We start from the raw sequence: 20,468 nt of genomic DNA, 5'->3' as shown, positions 1-20,468 counted from the left end.
AGGCCGTAGGATGCCTAGGGGGCTCAATCAAGGGCAAGGTAGCAGCAAGGAGTTACTAAACCCAAATGAAGGCTGAATATGATGGTGGGACAAGAGGGAAGTAAAAAGGAAATACAGGAAAGAACCAGGAGGCAAAGGACATTTATAGAGGCCTAAACACAGGCATGTACATATATAAATACATACATAATGAGAGGGGAATAGATCTATGTACTCATATCTATATGTTAAGAATTAAGGCTGCAGATGGACCTTGGGCCTCAACTCAAGTACTCCCTTAACACAAGAACACTTTGTTCTAACAATCTGGCATTCTGTGATGCTCACCTTCCCAACACAGTCACTGAAGACAAATGGGTGCATAAGCAAATGTGGTGAAGAATGCTGATGGTGCCTCGGTATAAAAAGATATAGCGTCTGGGGTCTTAAAGGCTTGAAGGTAAACAAGCAGTTATCTAGCTCAGAAGCTAGTTAGCTAGCTCAAAGCCCACATGGAAGAAGCACACCAGCCTGTGTGATCACCAGGTGTGGAAGGGATCAGGTATCAGGAATCATTAGAACAAAAAATCATATCATTGTGAATTGGGGGGGTGGGGGTGCGGACTGGAGACCCAAAGCCCATCTGTAGGCAATTGGACATCCCCTTACAGAAGGGTTGCGGGGAGGAGATGAGCTAGTCAGGGTGCAATGTAGCAATGATGAAACATTCAACTTTCCTCTAGTTCCTAAATGCTTCTTTCCCCCACTTCCCACTATCATATCCCAATTCTACCTTACAAATCTGGCTAGACCAGAGGATGTACACTGGTACAGATGGGAGCTGAAAGCACATGGAATCCAGGACGGATAATCCCTTCAGGACCAGTGGTGAGAGAGGTGATACCAGGAAGGTGGAGGGAGGGTGGGGTGAAAAGGGGGAACCGATTACAAGGATCTATATATCACCTCCTCCCTGGGGGACAGACAACAGAAAAGTGGGTGAAGGGAGATGTTGGACAGTGTAAGATTTGAAAAAATAATAATTTATAAATGATCAAGGGTTCATGAGGGAGGGGGAAGCAGGGAGGGAGGGAGAAAATGAGGAGCTGATGCCAGGGGCTTAAGTGGAGAGCAAATGTTTTGAGCATGATGAGGGTACAAATGTGCTTTACACAATTGATGTAGGTATGGATTGTGATAGGAGTTGTAAGAGTCCCTAATAAAAGTTGTGGTTTTTTAAAAGTGGGTTATAATACTGTGGTTGGGAATGTCCTCTGTTGGATGGCTTTCCAGAAGTTTCTGTCCCTTACTCCATATAGCATGACCTTTGACAGATGTGGCCAAGACAAAAAGAGATCCCACCTCTTGGCGTTCTGTCAGGATGCAGTGAGAAAATCTACATACAGCATTTATCACCTCATAAAACCAAACCAAGCCCACAGCCATCAAGTCTGAATCCTGGCCTCCTCGGGTATGTTAGAGTAGATCAGCTCCATGGGGGCTTTCCAGGCTGCAATGTTCACAGAAGCAGATTGCTAGCCTCTCTTCCATGGCCCCTGGGTGGGTTCAAGCGGCTAAGCTTTCACTTAGCAGCGAGCACCCATTGTACCAGGTACCTTTAGCACAGCAGGAGATGCTTCAGGAATTGCATTTCAATGGTCTGGAGTTCTGCTCATTTGCTCTGTCTCCTGAAAAGCCTTCTAAGGGTTACAGACAAAGGGAAAGGAAAAGCTGTCCTGACAGGACATTTTCAGGCCCTGGAGAAGCTGGAAACAATTAGCAAGTGGCTTCACAGGGCAGAAATGGTGACTCACTCACATCTGGAGAAGAGAGCTTTCTAGAACAGTTCCCAGTCACACTGGAGAGACCCGTTGGAGAAGAGGCCCTGGAGAGGAAACTTCCCTAAGGAATCGTTGTTCTCGGAACCCCCTTCTCTTTGACACAAGAGGTTGCTGTAGTGGGCTGGCAGGTGCCAGTGCAAACGGGGAGCTAAGTGAGTATGAACATGAAGAATGTGGGGCAAAAGTCCAGTGCACTTCTGTACTGAGCGTGGGCGGGCGGGGTGGGGAATGTGCTCGGGAAGAGTTAAGTGGGAGAAACAGAGCAAACAAAGCACTTTCTTGCTTTAAAAAAATTTGCTCAGAGAATGTCAAAACACGAGAAACAAATTAAACCAATTTTCCAAGAGCTTCTTGGGGCGCTCAGCTGGAGAGCAAAAAGAAAACAAGAAAAAAGCAAGTTGCTCTACAAACGAGTCCTTTATGTGATGGGAAGAAAAGCACAGGCTCTCAATAAGGTCTCTCCAGAGATCTGGATCCGGTAAAGGACGTCTACATTTCCCAGATTTGACATTCTACCTGGATGTGACTTTCAAACGCAATGTGATCTGAACTGTTCCCAATCTCTGGAGTTTCCCACCGACATCTCCAGTGTGGCACTCGATGTGGGTCTCTGGTGTGGGGAAGGTTGAATTCCTTCATGCTGAATATCCGCCCCAAGTTGTATGTCATGAACTGTCAATGGCAATGCCGTGCAGACGCTGTCTGAGCCTGGGACGCCCCCCCGGACTTCACCTGAAGCTAGGTGAGTAGAGAAGCAGAATAGCAACACGAGGAGAGAGACGCAGAGAGAGATACCAGAGACGGTCCATCTGAAATGGGGACAGAGTGACCTACTTAAGACAGGTTCCAGAGCCCAGGGCAGGAATTATTTACTCCGGCCCAACAGCCAGGTACTAAGACGAATGCCCTTTTTGAAGTCTGTAGACCAGAGGGCACGCACTGGCCCCCGCTGCTTCCTGGCCACCCTTCTCTCCCCGGGGACCAAGCACTCACCTCCTTGTGTTTTCGGGCTGCATCCAGGGGCACGGTCGTGTGGCCGTGGTGTTCATTCTGGCTGCACTCCTCACAGATGCACTGCTGATCGAGGTGGCAGAAGGTGACCAGTGCGAGGTGATGAACGGGGCAGGTGCGCAGGTTCTGGTCCCTCACTGGGTCGGTCAGCTGGTGGCTGTAAAGTTTGCTGTTCTCCTGGTGCGGCCGAAGGTGCTCCTCACAGTAGTTCACCATGCACGTCAGGCAGGACTTCACAGCTTTCACCTTGCTGGCCCCCAGGCAGAAATCACACAGGATTTCCTCCTCCCCTTGGCCTTCACCCTGGCCTTCGCTCTCACCTTCGCCGCCAGCTGCCCCCAGCTCTGAAGAGCCACTGCTGTGCCTCTCAGCCTGCCCTTCTGGGCTCCCGAGAGACTCCCAGCCCTCTTCTTCTGCTGAGCTGGCTGCCCCAGAGTCTGGACTGAGAGGGGCCAGAGCATGGGCAGGGACCCCAGCCAGTGGCCCTGGAGCTATCAGATCAAGCTCAGCCATGCCTCGGCTGTCCTTCGGCTTCTACAGCCCAGGAAATGTGCAGCGCAAATCAGACAGGAGAACCACGCCTAGGAGATTCCAACTGCCGCAAGATTTTAACTGCTTCCTCCCTCCCAGAGGAAGCCCAGTTACTCAGCACTCTGGCCCAGGCGTGGGCACTGGGCCAGCCGCAGAGACAACAGGCAGCCAGATGCCTGAGCTCTAGAGAAGGCTGGCTCAGAATGACAGGCTTCAGCTCCTCCTAGGGTCCAGCCCCGAAACTTCTAGTCTTGTACACGTCATTTCTGCCCCAGGGGTTCTGCAGAGACCATGCGTTTCTGTGGTGGACCAGAGACCCCTGAGCTCTTCTGTTTAAGCCTGTGTTGTTTTACAGGGTTTAACAAATGAGATGCCTTATATTTATTTTTTAAAGGGATCCCAAATGTAAAGACCTCAGGCATGGGGCAGCCATTCATCCATCCCTGTTCACCTCACAGAATCACCAAGAGGCCACTAGGAAAGGGACACATTTTTCTAACACTCGATCTTATCCCTGTCACCTTCCTACACATTCCAAGAGACGGGCTAACGTTGGGTATGGAATAGGAGCTACAAGGAAAACCTGTCCTCTTCATCGTGCAGGCCCCTAGGGTTTTCCAGACTGCAGATCTTTATGGGAACAAGCAGCTTCATGGACATTTCTCCTGGAAACGTCTTTCGTCTGTCTGGGATTGTTATACTGCCCTGTGGTTCCCACAGTGTGCGAGGTGCTGAGAAACACTTAATAAAGCACTTCATAAAACCACTTAATAAACATCTTCCTAAATGTGGTAGGAGGTAAAATGTGAAGCATTTAGGAAAAAGGGACGCCTCAGTATGGATGCTTCATGGGAATACCCGAAGTACTCGGGCACCACAAATGACAGAGTGACTCCAGGGTACCGGGACCCCAACTCCTGGATCCTGGAGCAGGTTGCCGACAGGTTTTCCTCAGGATGTCTTCTTTCTTCAGACCTAGACTTGGCCTCAAATGGATTTGGAAAGGGAATGGGACAAAGAGAAACTGGATAGGGAACAGGGGGCCCAGTTGACCCTCGAGCAGTGGTTCTCAACCCTCTAATGTCATGACCTAATGTTGTGGTGACCCCCCCCCCAACCATTAAATTATTTCCATTGCTACTTCATTACTGTAATTTTGCTACTGTTATGAATCGGGCGACCCCTGTGGAAGGGTCATTCGACCCCCAAAGGGTCACGGACCTACAGGCTGAGAACCAATCCCTAGAAATCAGAGATATGGGTAGCTCCAACTGGATACCCTCTCAGTGTTTCTGTCCACCGGTGGGGGATCCTACAGAATGGATATGAAACCAGATAACCCCAGGGACATTCTTGTCATTGACCAGACATTTCCAAAATCCAAGAAACCTATAGGCTCCTCAGAGGTGGAGGGCATGAGAGACTTTAAAAATCTGCCTCATTGCATCCTAGTATCAGAGCCACATTACTGACAGTCGCCCAAAGGTGGAAGTAACCCATGGATGGTTAAACAGCAGGCACACATACATAGAACAGAATATTACTCAGCCACAAAGAGAAATGGAAGCTTGATACAGTTACAACAGGAGGCTGAGGAAGTAAGCCAGGTACAAAGAGACAAATAATTTGTTTTTTTTTTAAAAAAAAAAAAGAGTGAAAGAGGGAGCGAGAGAGAGAAATTTGTGACCTCACAGAAAAATCTGGACTAGGTGAACACAGAGCAACCAAAGTTTCTTGGTGGTTACTAAGACAGGCAGGAGAGCAGAGGGGGCAGGCCTTACAGCTAAAGAGGTACTGAGGTTCTGTTTGGGGTGATGAACAACATTTGAAAATGGCTGCATGGCATGTTGAAGAAGTACAGCCAGAATGCTCCTTAGAGGCAAGGATGCCAGTGCACGTACTTTGGACATGTCAGTAGAGACCAGTCCCTGGGGAAAACCCATCATACTTGATAAAGTAGCAGGGCAGCAAACAAGAGGAAGACCTTCGAGAAGATGAATGGGCACAGTGGCTGCACTGGCAGGCTCAAACGCAAGAACAGTTGTGAGGATGACGCCGGACTGGGCAGTGTCTTGATCTGTTGGACAGAGCGTCGCTGTGAGTTTGAACGGACTCTATGGTACCTGACAACAACAGCAGTTCTTAGTTACTTTAGTTACAATTAATGTAACTAAATTGTACACTTGAAAGTGGTTTACATGACAAATGCTTTGTTAGATACATTTTACTACAATTTGTATTTTTTAAATCTATCCCATATAGCACTCTTCACGTTCAACCATGCATGTTGTTGTACATACATCCAAAGTACGTGAGATGAAGTTTCACCGTCCTGGCCTCTAAGAGCATTCTGGCTGTACTTCTTCCAAGACAAATTTGTTTGTTCTTTTGGCATCCCAGGATACTTTCAATATTCTTTGCCAACATCTTAATTCAAGTGCATCAAGTTCTTCTTTGGTCTTCTTGTTCAATATCCAACTTTCACATGCATAGGAGGCAATCGGAAATACCAGGGCTTGGGTCAGTTACACCTCAGTCCTCAAAGTGGTATCCTTCCTTTCAGCACTTTAAAGATGTCTTGTGCAGCAGATTTCTCAGAGGGATGTGTTGCACATCATATTCCTATGGAAAAAGCGGCCCCTTTAGCAACATACCAACCAACAAGCAAACTCCCTGCCTCCTGGTCCATTCTGACTCGTAGCTACCCCATGTGAGTCATGAATGTCTTCATGGGAGCAGAGAGCCTCATCTTTCTCCCATGAGGGTTTGAACTACCAACCTGGAGGTTAGCAGCCACATGCCTAACCCACTGCACCCCCAGGGCCCTTTTTTAACAATGTAGCAAACCCAAACCAAACCCAGTGCTATGGAGTCAATGCCAATGCACAGCGATTCTATACGACAGAGCAGAACCTCCCTCCAGAGTTTCTGAAACTGTCCATCTTGATAGGAGCGGAGCACCTCACCGTTCTCCTGAGGATCAGCTGGCAGGTTCCAAAATGGACTGTCCAGTTAGCAGTCCAGCTCATAACCTACTGTGCCCCCGGGACCCTGTTGAAGGTCTGCAATGTCCTTGTCCCGATATCCTTCTTCCACGACTGAACACACAACAAAGATCTCTTTGTGTTTAACAATATCAGGTCACTACGAATCAGAACCAGCTTGATGGCAGCGAGTTTGGCTTTTGAATTTTTATCTCTGGCCCAAAAGGAAAGGAGCTGGCTTCTACCAAGCTCTGTTCAAAGCTTTCTCCCCCGTAGTCCCCAAACTGGTTTGCTTTCATTTTCTTCTCTATTATAGAAAGATCTGCTGCTGGAATCGGAACTGGTCCACCCACCCTCGCTGCGTGGTGGGGTCTCCGATCTTCCCTGGAGAGGGGGAAGGGAAGATATTTGAGTTCTACCACTTCAAGGGCAGATAATAAGGTGTTGAGCTTGCCTGGACTTCCCTGTGGCCTCTCTCTTTTATCTCTTACTTTCCTTTGTTCAAGGGTAGAAACCTTAATAAGACAAAACATAGACAAACACAATTCATCCAATGAGGGAGACCATCAGTATGGGGCCATAATGATGTCCAAGGACTTACAGAAACAAGGCCACTTGAATAGGACATAGAATACAAAAGAAACTGTCACAGAATCTTGATTAGCAGCAAGTCAGCTCATTATTGTTTCAGGCAATACTGCAGGATCAATAAAGGTATCAGGATATGTGCATGCATGCAGGCAGAAAAGTTTATAAGATTCCTTCTGGGCCCTCCAACCAAGGCAGTCAGGATAGGACGCATGACTATGCAGAGCCCAGAACCCCAAATCCCATCAAGGGCACACCCAGGCAAGTCCCTAGGGTTAGGTAGTTTTCCACTTCCAAGCACTCTGCCTGATGGAAAAGCGATCCACATTGTCAGTTAATGGTCAGAAATAATTCAGGCTGAATTTATGTGAAGAGACAAAAATAGATGTAGGGCTCTCGGTGTAAATGGCAGCCTTCTGATAACCCAGTGCTCAGAAGGTAAGCGCTAACATACCCCCACCTTCTTGTTTCCTCTTCTTTCTTCTGTTCATTTGTTTCTGAATAGCTCCATCTCTAATGCTGATCCCTTGGGGCATCAGTGTCACCACTAGACCCTGGACTCAAAGGTGTAACAGCGAAGTAGAAATCAGAAAATCTGAACTGTGGTCCCAAGCTACCCTGGTCAAGTCATCTGTCCTGTCTTAATCTCGGTTTTCTCATTCACAAATTGCATATGCTGGTCCACGTCTGAGCTGGAAAGTAAATTTATGGCTTGGCTTCCTGGAGAATTGTGTTGAAGAGGAGCCTAAATTCACACCTAAGCTTATTAGGAAGGGCATCATGCTCAGGTAGTGATAATCATAATTAGTATAGGCCCAGAGTAGGAGTTGATGGCTTCCCTCTAGAACCCTGCTGTCTTCTCTCAGGCCTACAGATTTTACCACAATGCTTAAGTCAGCTCTATTGCCAAACTCTAGGTACAGCTTTTAAGACCACATTTCTAGGTCCTAGCTCTTGTTCGTCTTCCAAAAGCTGTAACATATCTCATCATGCCCAAAGAAAACCCTCTTTAATACTTCAGCACCAGAAGATTAAAGCTCTAAAGTCTCATCTATGATTGTGATAGTTAGGCTCTGTGTCAACTTGGTGGGGCCAGGATTCTCTCTAATGTGATCATTAGATCATTATGTGACCTAACATAATAAGCTCCTTGTCGGAATCTTCTGTTAGCAGCCAAGCAGTTGTAGGAATATTAAGGTGGAATGCTATCCCTTTCATAAGGCCAATCTTGATACAATTGAAAGGAAATCTCCTTGGGGTATGGCCTACTCCTACTGAAACAGATAGATTCTCCTTCTTGCTCATTGGTTGATCATATTGCCTGTCAGCTCTGGGAGCTATCAGTAGCCTGCATGTTGCCTGGCAACTTTGGATCCATTCATTAGACTTTACATTCACAAACCTGACTTGCTGACCTTAGACTCATCCACTTCTGTTTCCACCAGCTTGTGGTCTTCTTGTTTCTCTGTCCATCAGTCCCGGTAACTATGTGAGTCAGGAAAAGCCTCCACCTTAACATCTGTCCCGTAGACTTGACCCAGACTAGACTTACCCACTTCTGCAATGGTGTTAGCCATTTCTGTGATATAAATTTCTATCTTTATATATTTAAGTATCACTGGTTTTGCTTCACTAGAGAACCCAGCCCAATGCAATCAACTAATCTCAAATTCCCTACTGAACTAAGCCTACATTACTCTCACTTCCCTTCCATGTGGCCTATGACATTGCAATCATTACAAAGTCATGATTGGTAGCCATCTACTCACGACTGTTGCAGATGGTACTCTAGAGGTGGGAAAGGGATACTGCTACACAACCCAAATGGAGGCTGAGCATGATAGTGGGACAAGAGGAAAGTGAAAGGAAATAGAGGAAAGAACTAGGAGGTAAAGGGCATTTATAGTGGTCTCAATACAGGCATGTACATATATGTAAATATATTTATATAGGATGATGGGGAAATAGATCTATGTGCATATACTTATAAGGTATTAAGGTAGCAGATAGACACTGGGCCTCCACTCAAGTACTTCCTCAATGCAAGAATACTTTGTTCTATTAAACTGGCATTCCATGTTGCTCACCTTCCCGACACAATCATTGAAGATAAATGGCTGCATAAGCAAATGTGGTCAAGAAAGCTGATGGTGCCTAGCTATCAAAAGATATAGTGTCTGGGGTCTTAAAGGCTTGAAGGTAAACAAGCGGCTATCTAGGTCAGAAGTAACAAAGCCCACATGGAAGAAGCACACAAGCCTGTGTAATCATGAGGTGTAGAAGGTATTGGGTATCAGGCATCAAAGAATAAAAAATCATATCATTGTGAATGATGGGGAGGGCAAATTGGGGACCCAAGACCCATCTGTAGGAAACTGAACATCCCCTTACAGAAGAGTCGCGGGAGGAGATGAGTCAGTCAGGGTGCTGTGTAGCAACGATGAAACATACAATTTTCCTCTAGTTCCTAAATGCTTTCCTCAATCCCCCCGCCCCCGCTCCACTATCATGATCCCAATTCTACCTTACAAATCTGGTTAGACCAGAGGATGTACACTGGTGCAGATAGGAACTGGAAACACATGGAATCCAGGACAGATGATCCTTATAGGACCAGTGCTGAGAGTGATGATACTAGGAGGGTGGAGGGAGGGTGGGGGGCAAGGGGGAACTGATTACAAGGATCTACATATAACCTCCTCCCTGGGGGATGGACAACAGAAAGGTGGGTGAAGAGAGACAACATTGGACAGTGTATAAGATAGGACAAAATAATAATAATTTATAAATTATCAAGGGTCCATGAAGGAGAGGGTAATGGGGAGAGAGGGGGGAAAAGGAGGAGATGATACCAAGGGCTCAAGCAGAAAACAAATGTTTTGAGAATGATGATGGCAACAAATGTACAAATGTGCTTGACATAATGGATGTATGTATGGATTGTGAAAAGTGTTTTGTGAGCCCCCAATAAAATTATTTTTTAATTACATTAATAACAATACAAGGAAGAAGAAAATGTTCTAAATAAAGGAAAGAAAATGCTCTAAAATTGATTGTGGTAATGATTGTACAACTCTTCTTGATATGAATGAACTGTTGAATTGTATGACATGTGGATGAAGTGCCAATATAAATATTAAAAGGAAAAAAAAAGACAAGGCTCTACATCCTAAAAAAAAAAAAGAGAAAGAAATAGAAATCATGAATTATGGACTCCTTCATCTTCCCATTGGAGCCCTGGTGGTGTCATGAACTGCTAACTACAAGGTCAGCGGTTTGAAACCACCAGCTACTTCTCGGGAGAAAGATGGGACATTGTCCTCCTGTAAAGAGTTACAATGGCAGGGGTAGGGGGAGCCCCGAGGGAGGGGGAAAAAAGAGAACTTGATGCAAAGGGCTTAAGTGGAGAGCAAACGCTTTGAAAATGATGAGGGCAAAGAATGTGCAGATGTGCTTTATACAATTGATGTTTGTATGGATTGTGTATAATGTATGTATGTATGGATTGTGATAAGAATTGTATGAGTCCCTAATAAAATGTTTAAAAAATAAAAAAGAGTTACAATCGTGGAAACTCACAGAGGCAGTTCTACCCTGTCCTATTCGGTCACAAAGAATCAGCACCAACTCGATGGCAGTGAGTGAACCTTCTATGATCAGATCGACAATGATTCCAGCTTCTATAGCCATCCTTCCTTCTTCCCTTATAATCAAAAGTTGAGAATATTAATTTACTCAAATGTAGTCCCTCCTCCTGTGCCCTGCTGGCTGCTCCGTCAGGGACACTCCCCTTCGCTTCTCTCCCTCCTGCCCCTTCATTCTGTCTTCATTATAACACTCCTATCAACATAAAAACAGACTCTAGAACAGTGGTTCTCAACCTGGGGGTCGCGACAACCTCTGCGGGTCAAATGGCCCTTTCACAGGGGCCGACCAATTCATAACAGTAGCAAAGTTACAGTTATGAAGTAGCAACGAAAGTAATTTTATGGTTGGGGTGTATTAAAGGGTCGCGGCACTAGGAAGGTTGAGAACCACTGCTCCAGAACTTCCATCTTCCCCCCACCTGTCCGCATCAAGGAATGTTTAATCCATTAAGTTTTAATGTTGTTGAGGCGATTACATATATCAGTTCATACAGTGTACATCATCAAGTTTTGCACTTATTCATCTTGCAAAGACATACACATAAAGGGCACACATTCAGCAGCTGGGAAAAATCCCGACACTTCAGCTCCATACTTTCAGGTGGTGAGATCATGGTACAGCTGGTAAGGATCATTAGCATGCCAGTTTCTCCTCTTTCAGAAAGATGTCGTCATCTTATCCAAGAGTTTGCTTTGGGTTTTCTTGCAGAAGACAAATTCTCTCAAACGTTTCTTCCTTGTGGGTGTCTTTTACGCAGCTTGTTCTAATAGCCAGCCTTTCTCCTTACCCAAAGCCAGAATGAAGTCGAGGAAACCGAAACGTGACAGCCTTCGCAGTCTTTCTCTTTCCTTTCCTTGTACTGCAGTAAGTTAAAGTTCTGCCTGGTAGCTTTGGAACATGGGAAGCAAGGGACCCACCCTGCTGAGGATTGGTGCAGGCAGCCAGCAGGGCAGATTTCCCACAGCAGTAATCAGTCTGGGAGCAGAGGAACCAACTGGTGTTTGCAGCTGACTAAAATGTCGGGTGGACCATGCAGCGACAAGACACGCATTCTTGGCACAGTTTGGATAGGCTGAAGATGCCAAAAGACTCAATGGCCATAGGATTCCTGATGCAGCTCTCACGGCACTAGCAAAGGTGGAGGGCACCCTGTTGCCAGCCGAAATTTCCATCTTAAAAGAAAATGACCTAGACCTCACGTGCCAGTCCAGTTCACACCCTCCGTCCTCAGCAGACATGTTCCTTCACATTCCACTTCCCAGAGTTTGTCTGGCTCTTGCCACGTGGGAGACGTATCTGTTTAGTGATTAATGAATAGCCATGGGTAGCTCATTTGTTCCTATAGGCCCATCTGAACTTTAGAAGGCCCCTTCTAATTATTGTTGAGAAGACAGGTGGCCTTAATCTCTGTGCCTCCCATTCAGGCCACCTAACGAGAGGCTTGGATTTAGAACATTCTCTGCCAAGTGAGGCTAAGCATTCGATCTCTCTCCCCCAGTTTTTCCCCATATCAGAAAAGCCTGCTTTGGAGATGCACATTCAATTTCTGTGTCCAGCTCATATGCTGGCACCACATGGCCCCTAGCCAACCCCATATCGATATCTGTTCCCAGCAGGGAAGGAACAGAAATTCACTTACTGGACAAGATGGATGCTCATGACACCCGCCCGGTGCCAACCTCGGGAGGCAACTTGCTGGCCTTGGAAGACCGGCATCCATAATTGAAGCTGTTGTCATATTCTCTTGCCTTCATGGGAGTTGTTTTTGCTGTTAGTTTTTTGGCTGTCTCAATGCCAGGCACAGCAGCAATGTTAATGTTTCGACTCTCTTCCAATCCCTGTTTCTGTGCCACAATGAGAGAAGGGGCCCTGAATGAAGCCATTTGCCTTCAACAGCCACAACCAGAGTCTTACTTGGCTGCTCCAGCAGCAAGAAAGGCCGCCCAGAGGGCGGTCTCACTCCTGGCCCTGGTCAGACTTGTCCACGTCCTGTGAGGCATTCTTCAGTCTGCTGGTTAGCCTTCTTGGCAACGAATTATCATATTTAGACACAACTGAAATGAAGCCAGACAGAAAAAGGCCCGTTTGAGTGCATGTGTAAGTTTAGGCCTTGGTGTTAACTGGACACCCTTGGCTTTGCCCTCACTCACAGGACTCAGCCTTGGAAACAATGGACACCTCTCTTTTTCACAAAGCACGTGTAATCTACTCTAAGCATTTTTCTTTCCTGAGTCAACTCTGCCACCAGGAATGTGGTTTGATATTTCTTTCCAGCATTGAAGTAGGTTTTCCTACCCAGAATTTTGATTGTGTGGTAGGCAATCATGGTTCTTTCATTCACTTGAGTTTATGACGATCACAACTGAGAGGTAACATACACAATGAATGCCAATCAATCTCCTTCTATTTTGAGGTGTTACGTCTATCACGTTGAGGAATCTAGAAGACTCAGGTAAGAAGAGCTTTCTTAACCCAACGATTTTATGACAGTACCTGGGTAAAGGAAGTTCCCAATTTTATCTCCCTAATAAGCAGCCTTCATAGTGTTTCTTCAAAGTTTTCATTTGGGGAGATTTCGGGAAGATGGCGCCCGTGTGTGCTCCTGTTGTGAGACCGGAAAGTCCAGAGGAATGGAAGAGAAAGCTTTCCATAAATTCAAGCCAAGACGTGGACAGGGGACCATCTACATTGTGGAGGAGACGCTGATAGTTCTGTTGGTGAGTGTGGTGGGTGATTGGGGCGTACTAACCACATAGTGGGGAGGGATCATAAACAATGAATGTAGGGAACCTAGGGGGACAATGGCCCAGAGTTTAGGATCCTGGAGACACACTATGAGTTCATTTCTACACAATCTTTGGTGAACCACACCATGGACTAAGCACCATGATGATCATGGAAGCTGACCTGGCAGACAGCATGAACTAACACAGGGCTTACTCCAGAAGCACTTAACATAGACGCCCCACTGAATGAACTGAATCCTGCCTCAAAGCTGCCTGCACCCTTGAATTTAGGACTGGGGTACTTGGATGGGAGAGGCAACAGAGAGTAGTTATGCCAGGGATGTCGAAGTGGTGATCATTGGACCTTGGGGTAGGGGACCCCAGCTCGGTGGATGTCTAATGGAAAGGGACCCAGGATCACAATACAGGTAGTAGTACCTCAATGTCTACCCTGCATTGACATAACATGGATCTGCACTTGGAAGAATTGATTCAGGAAGCCCCCCCCCCACCCCCCGGCATCAACCCCTATACTGAGAGTCAACAGACCCTAAGGAAATGAGAGATCAAACTGTGTAGGACAAAAACTCATGGGTTGTGGCCCAAGGAGGAACTGTACTCGCATAGACTCCTCATACCGACAGTGTTGGGAGTGCTGGGTCATTGGAAAAATTGATGATGATAATATTGCAATAGACCTATATCCAAGAAGGTGGGTGGGGGTGATTGACAATGCTGTACTTATTTATTTGTGTGGGTCTTCGCTTTCCTGATTATAGCTTGCTTTTTTGTTTCTTTTTTTTGGGGGGGGTGTGTGTGTTCTGTTTGTTTGGTTGCTGTTTGACTGATGGCTGCTATTGATGCAGTTTTACCTATAGGGTTGTAATTTTTGCCATATTATGACTGCCAAAGTAAACCTGAGACGTGCAAACTCCGTAGGATCCTACTGAATTCTATCCCCAATTCAAGAACAGTTAGTTCTGGCAACATGGCCCTGCTCGATATTCACCTTCATGAAAGGATCACTGAAGATAAGGGTGCTACAGCACAGTGTGGTGAAGAAAGTAGATGGTGCCCGGCTATCAATCAGAAGTGTCTGGGGACTTAAAGGCTTGTATTCAAACAAGCAGCCATCTAAGTGAGGAGTCAAGTCCACACAGAAGAAGCACACCAGCTGTGTGATAAAAAGATAACAATGACAGATTTCTAATATGGTGAAGGAAAAAACGTCAGAGCTAAAATTATGATCACCCAATTTGTAGAAGGCCATGGAGGACAGTGAGAGCCCAAAACCCATCAGCAGAATATCTACTCAGACTAAGCTGCTGGCAGATCCTCTCTAGCCACAGGCAAACCACGAGCCAAGTTCAAAGAGTCATACTATCATGCTGAGAGCATTGTAATCCTGATTGTGCTGCATCAAACTTGATACTTGGGCAGCTGACCTCCCTACAGACCTGACCTGAATTTGCTCTCAGTGCAAGTATCTTTCACTTGTTCCATGACAGAAATTTCTTCCCTGGCTTTTTGAATGTTGATGGGGTCTTTTCTTTCTTACTCATTATTTGTAATTTTGTCTTTATATTATTAATATTTTATCCTTATATCACCTTATTTTGATTTTGTTTTTTGTTTCTGTTGGATTTCCCAATTTGTAAAGCACAGGAGGAGTAGATACATAGTGATAATAACTGATACAAGGGTTGATAGAGGATGCAGAGATGGTGGGGTGGGTGATGGGGGTGGAGGGGGACTTCAGGAATAAAAAATGAAAGTGGGAGTCCGGAAGTAGCACTAGAAATGATTGTGGTTACACACCTCATTTTAAAGGCAATTTAACCAGGTTGGGGGGGATATTCTAAAATTCATGTGGGTAATGATTGTACAATTCTCCTTGATATAAATGAACAATTGAACTATTTAATTGTATGATATGTAAATTTTGCACCAATAAAACGGTTTTTAAAAAATCTTTTGGAAGCCAAACAGAGCTGTGTGAGTCATTGCCCACAAATATCAGAGATATTTGGGCATCAGACAGAGAAATGAAAAAACACCAGCCCATTAGACTAGAAAAATAACAATAACCCTCACACAATAAACAAGCCATAAAACTGAATTTCATAAATGCAAGGAAGTATTCTTTATTAAGACTACCCTTCCCACTTTTTTGTAATGGGAAGTTTTATCTTTTTTTAAATAATGGTGATAATAGTGGGGAAGGAGGGAATTGTTTGGAAGAGTCACACCTAGATGAGGCCTTGGAATTTGCTCTGAAATGTTGCTGGTAAAGTTCAAAAGACCGAGTACCACTGAGCCAGAAGGTGCATCACACCTTCAGAAAACAGTCCAGGATGTTCTTGGTTCTCCTGACGGTGGGGGCTGAGTGCACTTTCTGGCCTTAGGTCACTCACTATCAGCAAACTAGTCTCCAATCTTGCTCTTGTCCTAAAGTGGCAAGCAGATGGAGAGAACGAACTAAGGACAAAGAGAACAAACTATTATAGACTAAATGGATCGTGAGTCTTTAAAGTCATCGAGTCCCAGTCTCAGAGCATGGCTGCTGGAATTGCCCCCAAATCCCCTATATGTCTATGTGGAAGTCGTGGCTGATCTGCTCAGGGAGAAGGGGCCATGCCCAGGACCCTCCACACGGCTTCCCTTTTTAAAGACAGGAGGACACACAAGAGCCAAGGCTACAAGCCCCACGAGACAAGGAATAGGCTCTGTCTTTCACAGCAGCCCCCCGCCCAGCACCTCACGTTGATACGTAAGGGGTGGCTGCTGCTGGATGAACAGAAACGGTGTCAATCTGCTTCAGCAGTGCCCTTTGTTACAGACTGGTATTGGTAATTTGGTAACCAAGGATGTATGCTGGCATCACTTTCTCCCTGGGCCACCAAAGCTCTAGTCCTCAGCCATTCCCAAGTTTCCATTTCTTCGCCCTGTTGTTTTCCTTTGATTGACAGAGGAATGCCCTCGGTCACTTCTTTGCAAATCACAAGAACTGACAGACAGGATTGTGGCCGAATCATCCAGGAACCTACTGGAAGGTCAACTGCGAATCTGGCCATATGCTCCAATTATTCCTCATAAACTCCACACCCAGGGGCACGGCATTTCACCCAGAACCTAGTTGGTACATTTGCCAATCTGTGTTTCGTTGGACCTTCATATCGATTTCTATAGCGACTCTAAGAGCAATGGAATAATAAAACTCAAAGAAAGCACACAAATTAAAGCCTTAATGTCTTATGGGTTATGTCTAAAATGGCAAAATGACCTACACCTGACAAATGTGACCAATCTTTTTAAAATATGCAACTAAGGTTCTCTCCTCTCCCAGGTGGAGTCAATGATTTCCTAAGTTAGCTCACCCTGGAGGCCCTAAGCCAACTGTTGTTTTAGAACTGCCACTTTGTGAAAGATGGACAGGTGCCCATCCCCCAGTCAAACTGGGTATATCTAATCTTGTTATCACAAAAAACAAAACAAAATTCACTGTCACCAAGTCTACGCCAGCTCATAGTAGTAACCCTATAGTCTCCAAGATCGTAACAGTTTATGGGAGTAGAAAGTCCTTTAGGCTGTGGGGCAGCTGGTGGTTGTTTTTTTTTTCTTTTCTTCACAATGATGAGTGTTTATCAGGGAAGCTAATAGGTTACCCAAAGTCAGGATCAGTAAACCGTAAGGATACAGTCACTAGCTCATAGCAACCCTTCCCCTCAGCCAGCAGTCAAGTCTTTATCTGGTCCCCTGCCTCTCAGCCACATGGTCTTTTGTTCTCTGGACCAGGATGTCTGCCTGTCCTTGTGCCTCAGTTCCAGCAGCTGGTGGTTTTGAACTGTCAACCTTGCTGACTTTGCAGAATGCAGCCTAACATATAGCCACTACACTACCACTCCCATTGGAGTCCCAGAGTGGTGCAAATGCTTACCACCATGGCAGCTGATCCAAAGGTTGCAGGTAGTTCACCTGAAGGCACCTCAGAAGAAAGGCCAGGTGATCCACTGTGAAAAATCAGCCACTGAAAATCCTGGGGATTTTCAGTCAGAGCTCACTCTGAGTTGGAGTCAGCTTGATGGCAGTTAGGAATTCAGCTATTTGCTGGGACACCACACTTTCCAGGAAGCCATACTCTGCTTTATAAAAGTCTATAAGCTCAGCCCAGCCTGGGCCAGGCAGAGTGTGATAAGGACCAAGCAGCTGAGAGATTAGGCAGCTTGGCACTTCAGCAAGGTAAACAGCAAGGCGGGGCAGATTTTGAGACATGCACAAGATTCCTCCAGGACACATAAGGTCATGAAGCCAGGCCGAGGAGCCTCCTGATTTTGCTAGTGAGGTACAGGTCTTTAGAGTCATGCGTAACCTTAGAAAAGCAGAAAGGCGTGTGTGTGTGTGTGTGTGTGTGTGTGTACAATTATGTGTGTGATTCTTATCAAAGAGTGACTTGAAAATACCCAAACCCAGCAACCCCCATGCCAGATGGTACAAAGTAGGCAGAGACTTCCCAAGAGACCAGGGGGGAAAGGTAGGCTTCTAGGCTGCAAAGTGGATGTCTGGAACTGGGTGGTCCTCTCAACACTTTGGGGAACTTGGGTGTAATCTGGGAAGATACTGACTGCCGTTGGATGTCGTCCGTGATGGTCACCATGAATCAGCGACAACTCGATATCAACAACATCAATGTCAATCCTAAGGGCTTTACATATGTTTTGCCAATTGATCTTTGCAAGTGAAGTGAGGGCTCCTATAGCTGTTCTTGTTCAGTCAACGAGGAAACTAAGGCTTAACTCGCTGCCATTGAGTCAATTCAGACTCATAACAACCCTAAAGGGCAGGCCATAACTACCACTAGGGGTTGCTGACACTGCAATTCTTTACAGGAATAGAGAGCCTTCATCTTTGTCACTGAAGCAGCTGGTTGTTTGGGACTGCTGATCTTACAGTTAGCACCCCAAGGCATAACCCACTAGGCCACCAGTGCCCCTCAGGGTAAAGTAACTGACCCAACCACACATAAGCACCGGGAATGTTGGCCACTGCGAGGATGGGATTGCCTCCTGCTGGGATCTGAACCCAGGAGGCTGACCCAGGACCAGCTTGCTCACCAGGGCGTTTCCACAGCTTCTGACACAGTGTGCGCTGCACTGTATCGTAATGCCCCTGTTCCCTCCGTCTTGGATCCCATCTCCTTTTATGTATTTATTTTAAAACAATTGGCAAGAACTACTGGCTCGGATTCCTGATCAAAAGCAGGAAAAAATATTTTTCATGTGAAGACCAAACACCTGTTCCCCCTTCCGGGAATTGTGGCCCAGGTCAAAGGACAATGAAACATTTGCTCGATAGATAAACAGCAGGCTCTTGCTCTCTCTGTCTTGACAAAGTTCCCTTCCCCCGCACCCCCCAACCCCTAGGGGAGGGAAGACACTTTGTTCTTCAGAAGCCAAGGAAGTTCTATTCTTAGTTCCCTCAGAAACCCCCATGGCTCAAATGGCTTCCATTTCTACCTAATTGTTGAAAAACAAATAGTTAAGGATGCTCTTTCTGTACCCCTGCCTGATCTTGAAAGTTGAAGGCAGCACAACATCTGTGTCTGGGTCTCCTAGAATGACTGGCAGTCTTCTTCCAAAACACGGTACATAGACCCAGGAATTAAATCACGGCAATAGCAAGAATGTGCAGACAAGACATCGGAGCTATTGCTTCCTGAGAGCACAGCCAAGAAGTTTTCACTAAGAAGGGAATAGGCATATTAAATAGGAAACTTGTGATATATGTTGTGAGAGTGTTACAGATAGAGTGGGAAAGAGACTCTGACGCTACAGGCATCAGGTTAGAGTCCTCTTTCCAAAACGGACCAGCTGTGTGATTTTGGTAAGTAGCTTGATCTCTCTGTGTCTGTTTCCTCACCTGTCAAATGGGGATACAGTGTTTGTTCCAATTATTTCCCATTATGGTTCATGAGTAAAGAAAAGCAAATTAAGCCATTTAGCTCAGAAACAACAAAGCCCACATGGAAGAAGCACACCAGCCTGTGCGATCACGAGGTGTGTGTGTGATCACGAGGTGTCAAAGGAATGTTATCAGGCATCAAAGAACAAAAAATCATAACATTGTAAATGAGGGTGAGTGCAGAGTGGAAACTCAAAGCCCATGGCAACTGACACTCCCTTCTTGAAGGGTTGTGGGACGGAGATGAGCCAGCCAGGGTGCAGAGTAGCAACAATGAAACATAACTTTCCTCTAGTTCTTAAACACTTCCCCCCCCCCGACACACACTATCATGATCCCAATTCTACTTTACAAATTTGGCTAGACCAGAGGATATACACTGGTACAGATAGGAACTGGAAACACGGAATCCAGGACAGATGACCCCCTCAGGACCAATATTGAGAGTAGCCATACCAGGAGGGGAAGGGGCAGGTGGGGGGAGATAGGGGGAACTGACCACAATGAGCTACTATAACCCTCTCCCAGGGGGATGGACAACAGAAAAGTGGGTGAAGGGAGACATCGGTCAGTGTAAGACATGGCAAAATAATAATAATTTATAAATTATCAAGGGTTCATGAGGGAGTGAGGGAGGAGAAAATGAGAAGCTGATAGCAAGGGCTCAAGTAGAAAGAAAATGTTTTGAGAATGATGATGGCAACAAATGTACAAATGCGTTTGACACAATGGATGTATGTATGGATTGTGATAAGAGTTGTACGAGCCCCAATCAAATGATTAAAAATATATAATAATAAAAAAAATGAAAAAAGAAAAGAAAGTCTAAGCTTTGAAATGGACTTGAAGTCGTTTGCCCAAAGAACTGGAACTCAAGCTTCACTATTAATCCCTCTTTGCCTGTTTCAAAAGAGGAATGAAAACGTCCCCAAACTCTAGGTCACAAAGCTCATTAAACACCCTTTGATTTGTGTCCAATGTGTTTCCTCAGAAAGCCTTTTCACTAAAGAGCAAAATTTCAGCTAGTCCCAATCAATGCACCGTCCTCTCTCATCCAACATCCTAAAGCATGTTATGTCCCAGCCCAGGTGTCAAAAGTTTCTACTCTCTTTACCCATCCTTTATGCCTGGTACTTCTTGTTGAAAAATGGTCATATCAAAGGTTGCCTTGATCTGACGGTATCATCCAAGGGAGCTGGCCT

The 20,468-nt window shown here is 45.7% G+C and overlaps 1 protein-coding gene and 1 pseudogene across 1 annotated transcript in view; both read right to left on the bottom strand.

Annotated features, from left to right (window-relative positions):
* TRIM16 (tripartite motif containing 16) overlaps positions 1-20,468 on the bottom strand; it is a 79,871-nt gene that overhangs the window by 32,944 nt on the left and 26,459 nt on the right. Inside the window, exon 2 of the mRNA XM_075561045.1 lies at positions 2,814-5,984. Within this exon, the coding sequence (XP_075417160.1) occupies positions 2,814-3,344 (531 nt within the window). The 5' untranslated portion in view covers positions 3,345-5,984. The remainder of the gene's footprint in view (positions 1-2,813; positions 5,985-20,468) is intronic.
* Positions 11,179-11,820, bottom strand: LOC142458620 (large ribosomal subunit protein bL35m pseudogene; annotated as a pseudogene).

The sequence above is a fragment of the Tenrec ecaudatus genome, chromosome 10 (assembly GCF_050624435.1).
Source record: "Tenrec ecaudatus isolate mTenEca1 chromosome 10, mTenEca1.hap1, whole genome shotgun sequence".
Lineage (NCBI taxonomy): Eukaryota > Metazoa > Chordata > Mammalia > Afrosoricida > Tenrecidae > Tenrec > Tenrec ecaudatus.
The sequence above is the reverse complement of the archived record's forward strand: the minus strand, read 5'-3'. Positions and strand labels throughout refer to the sequence as shown.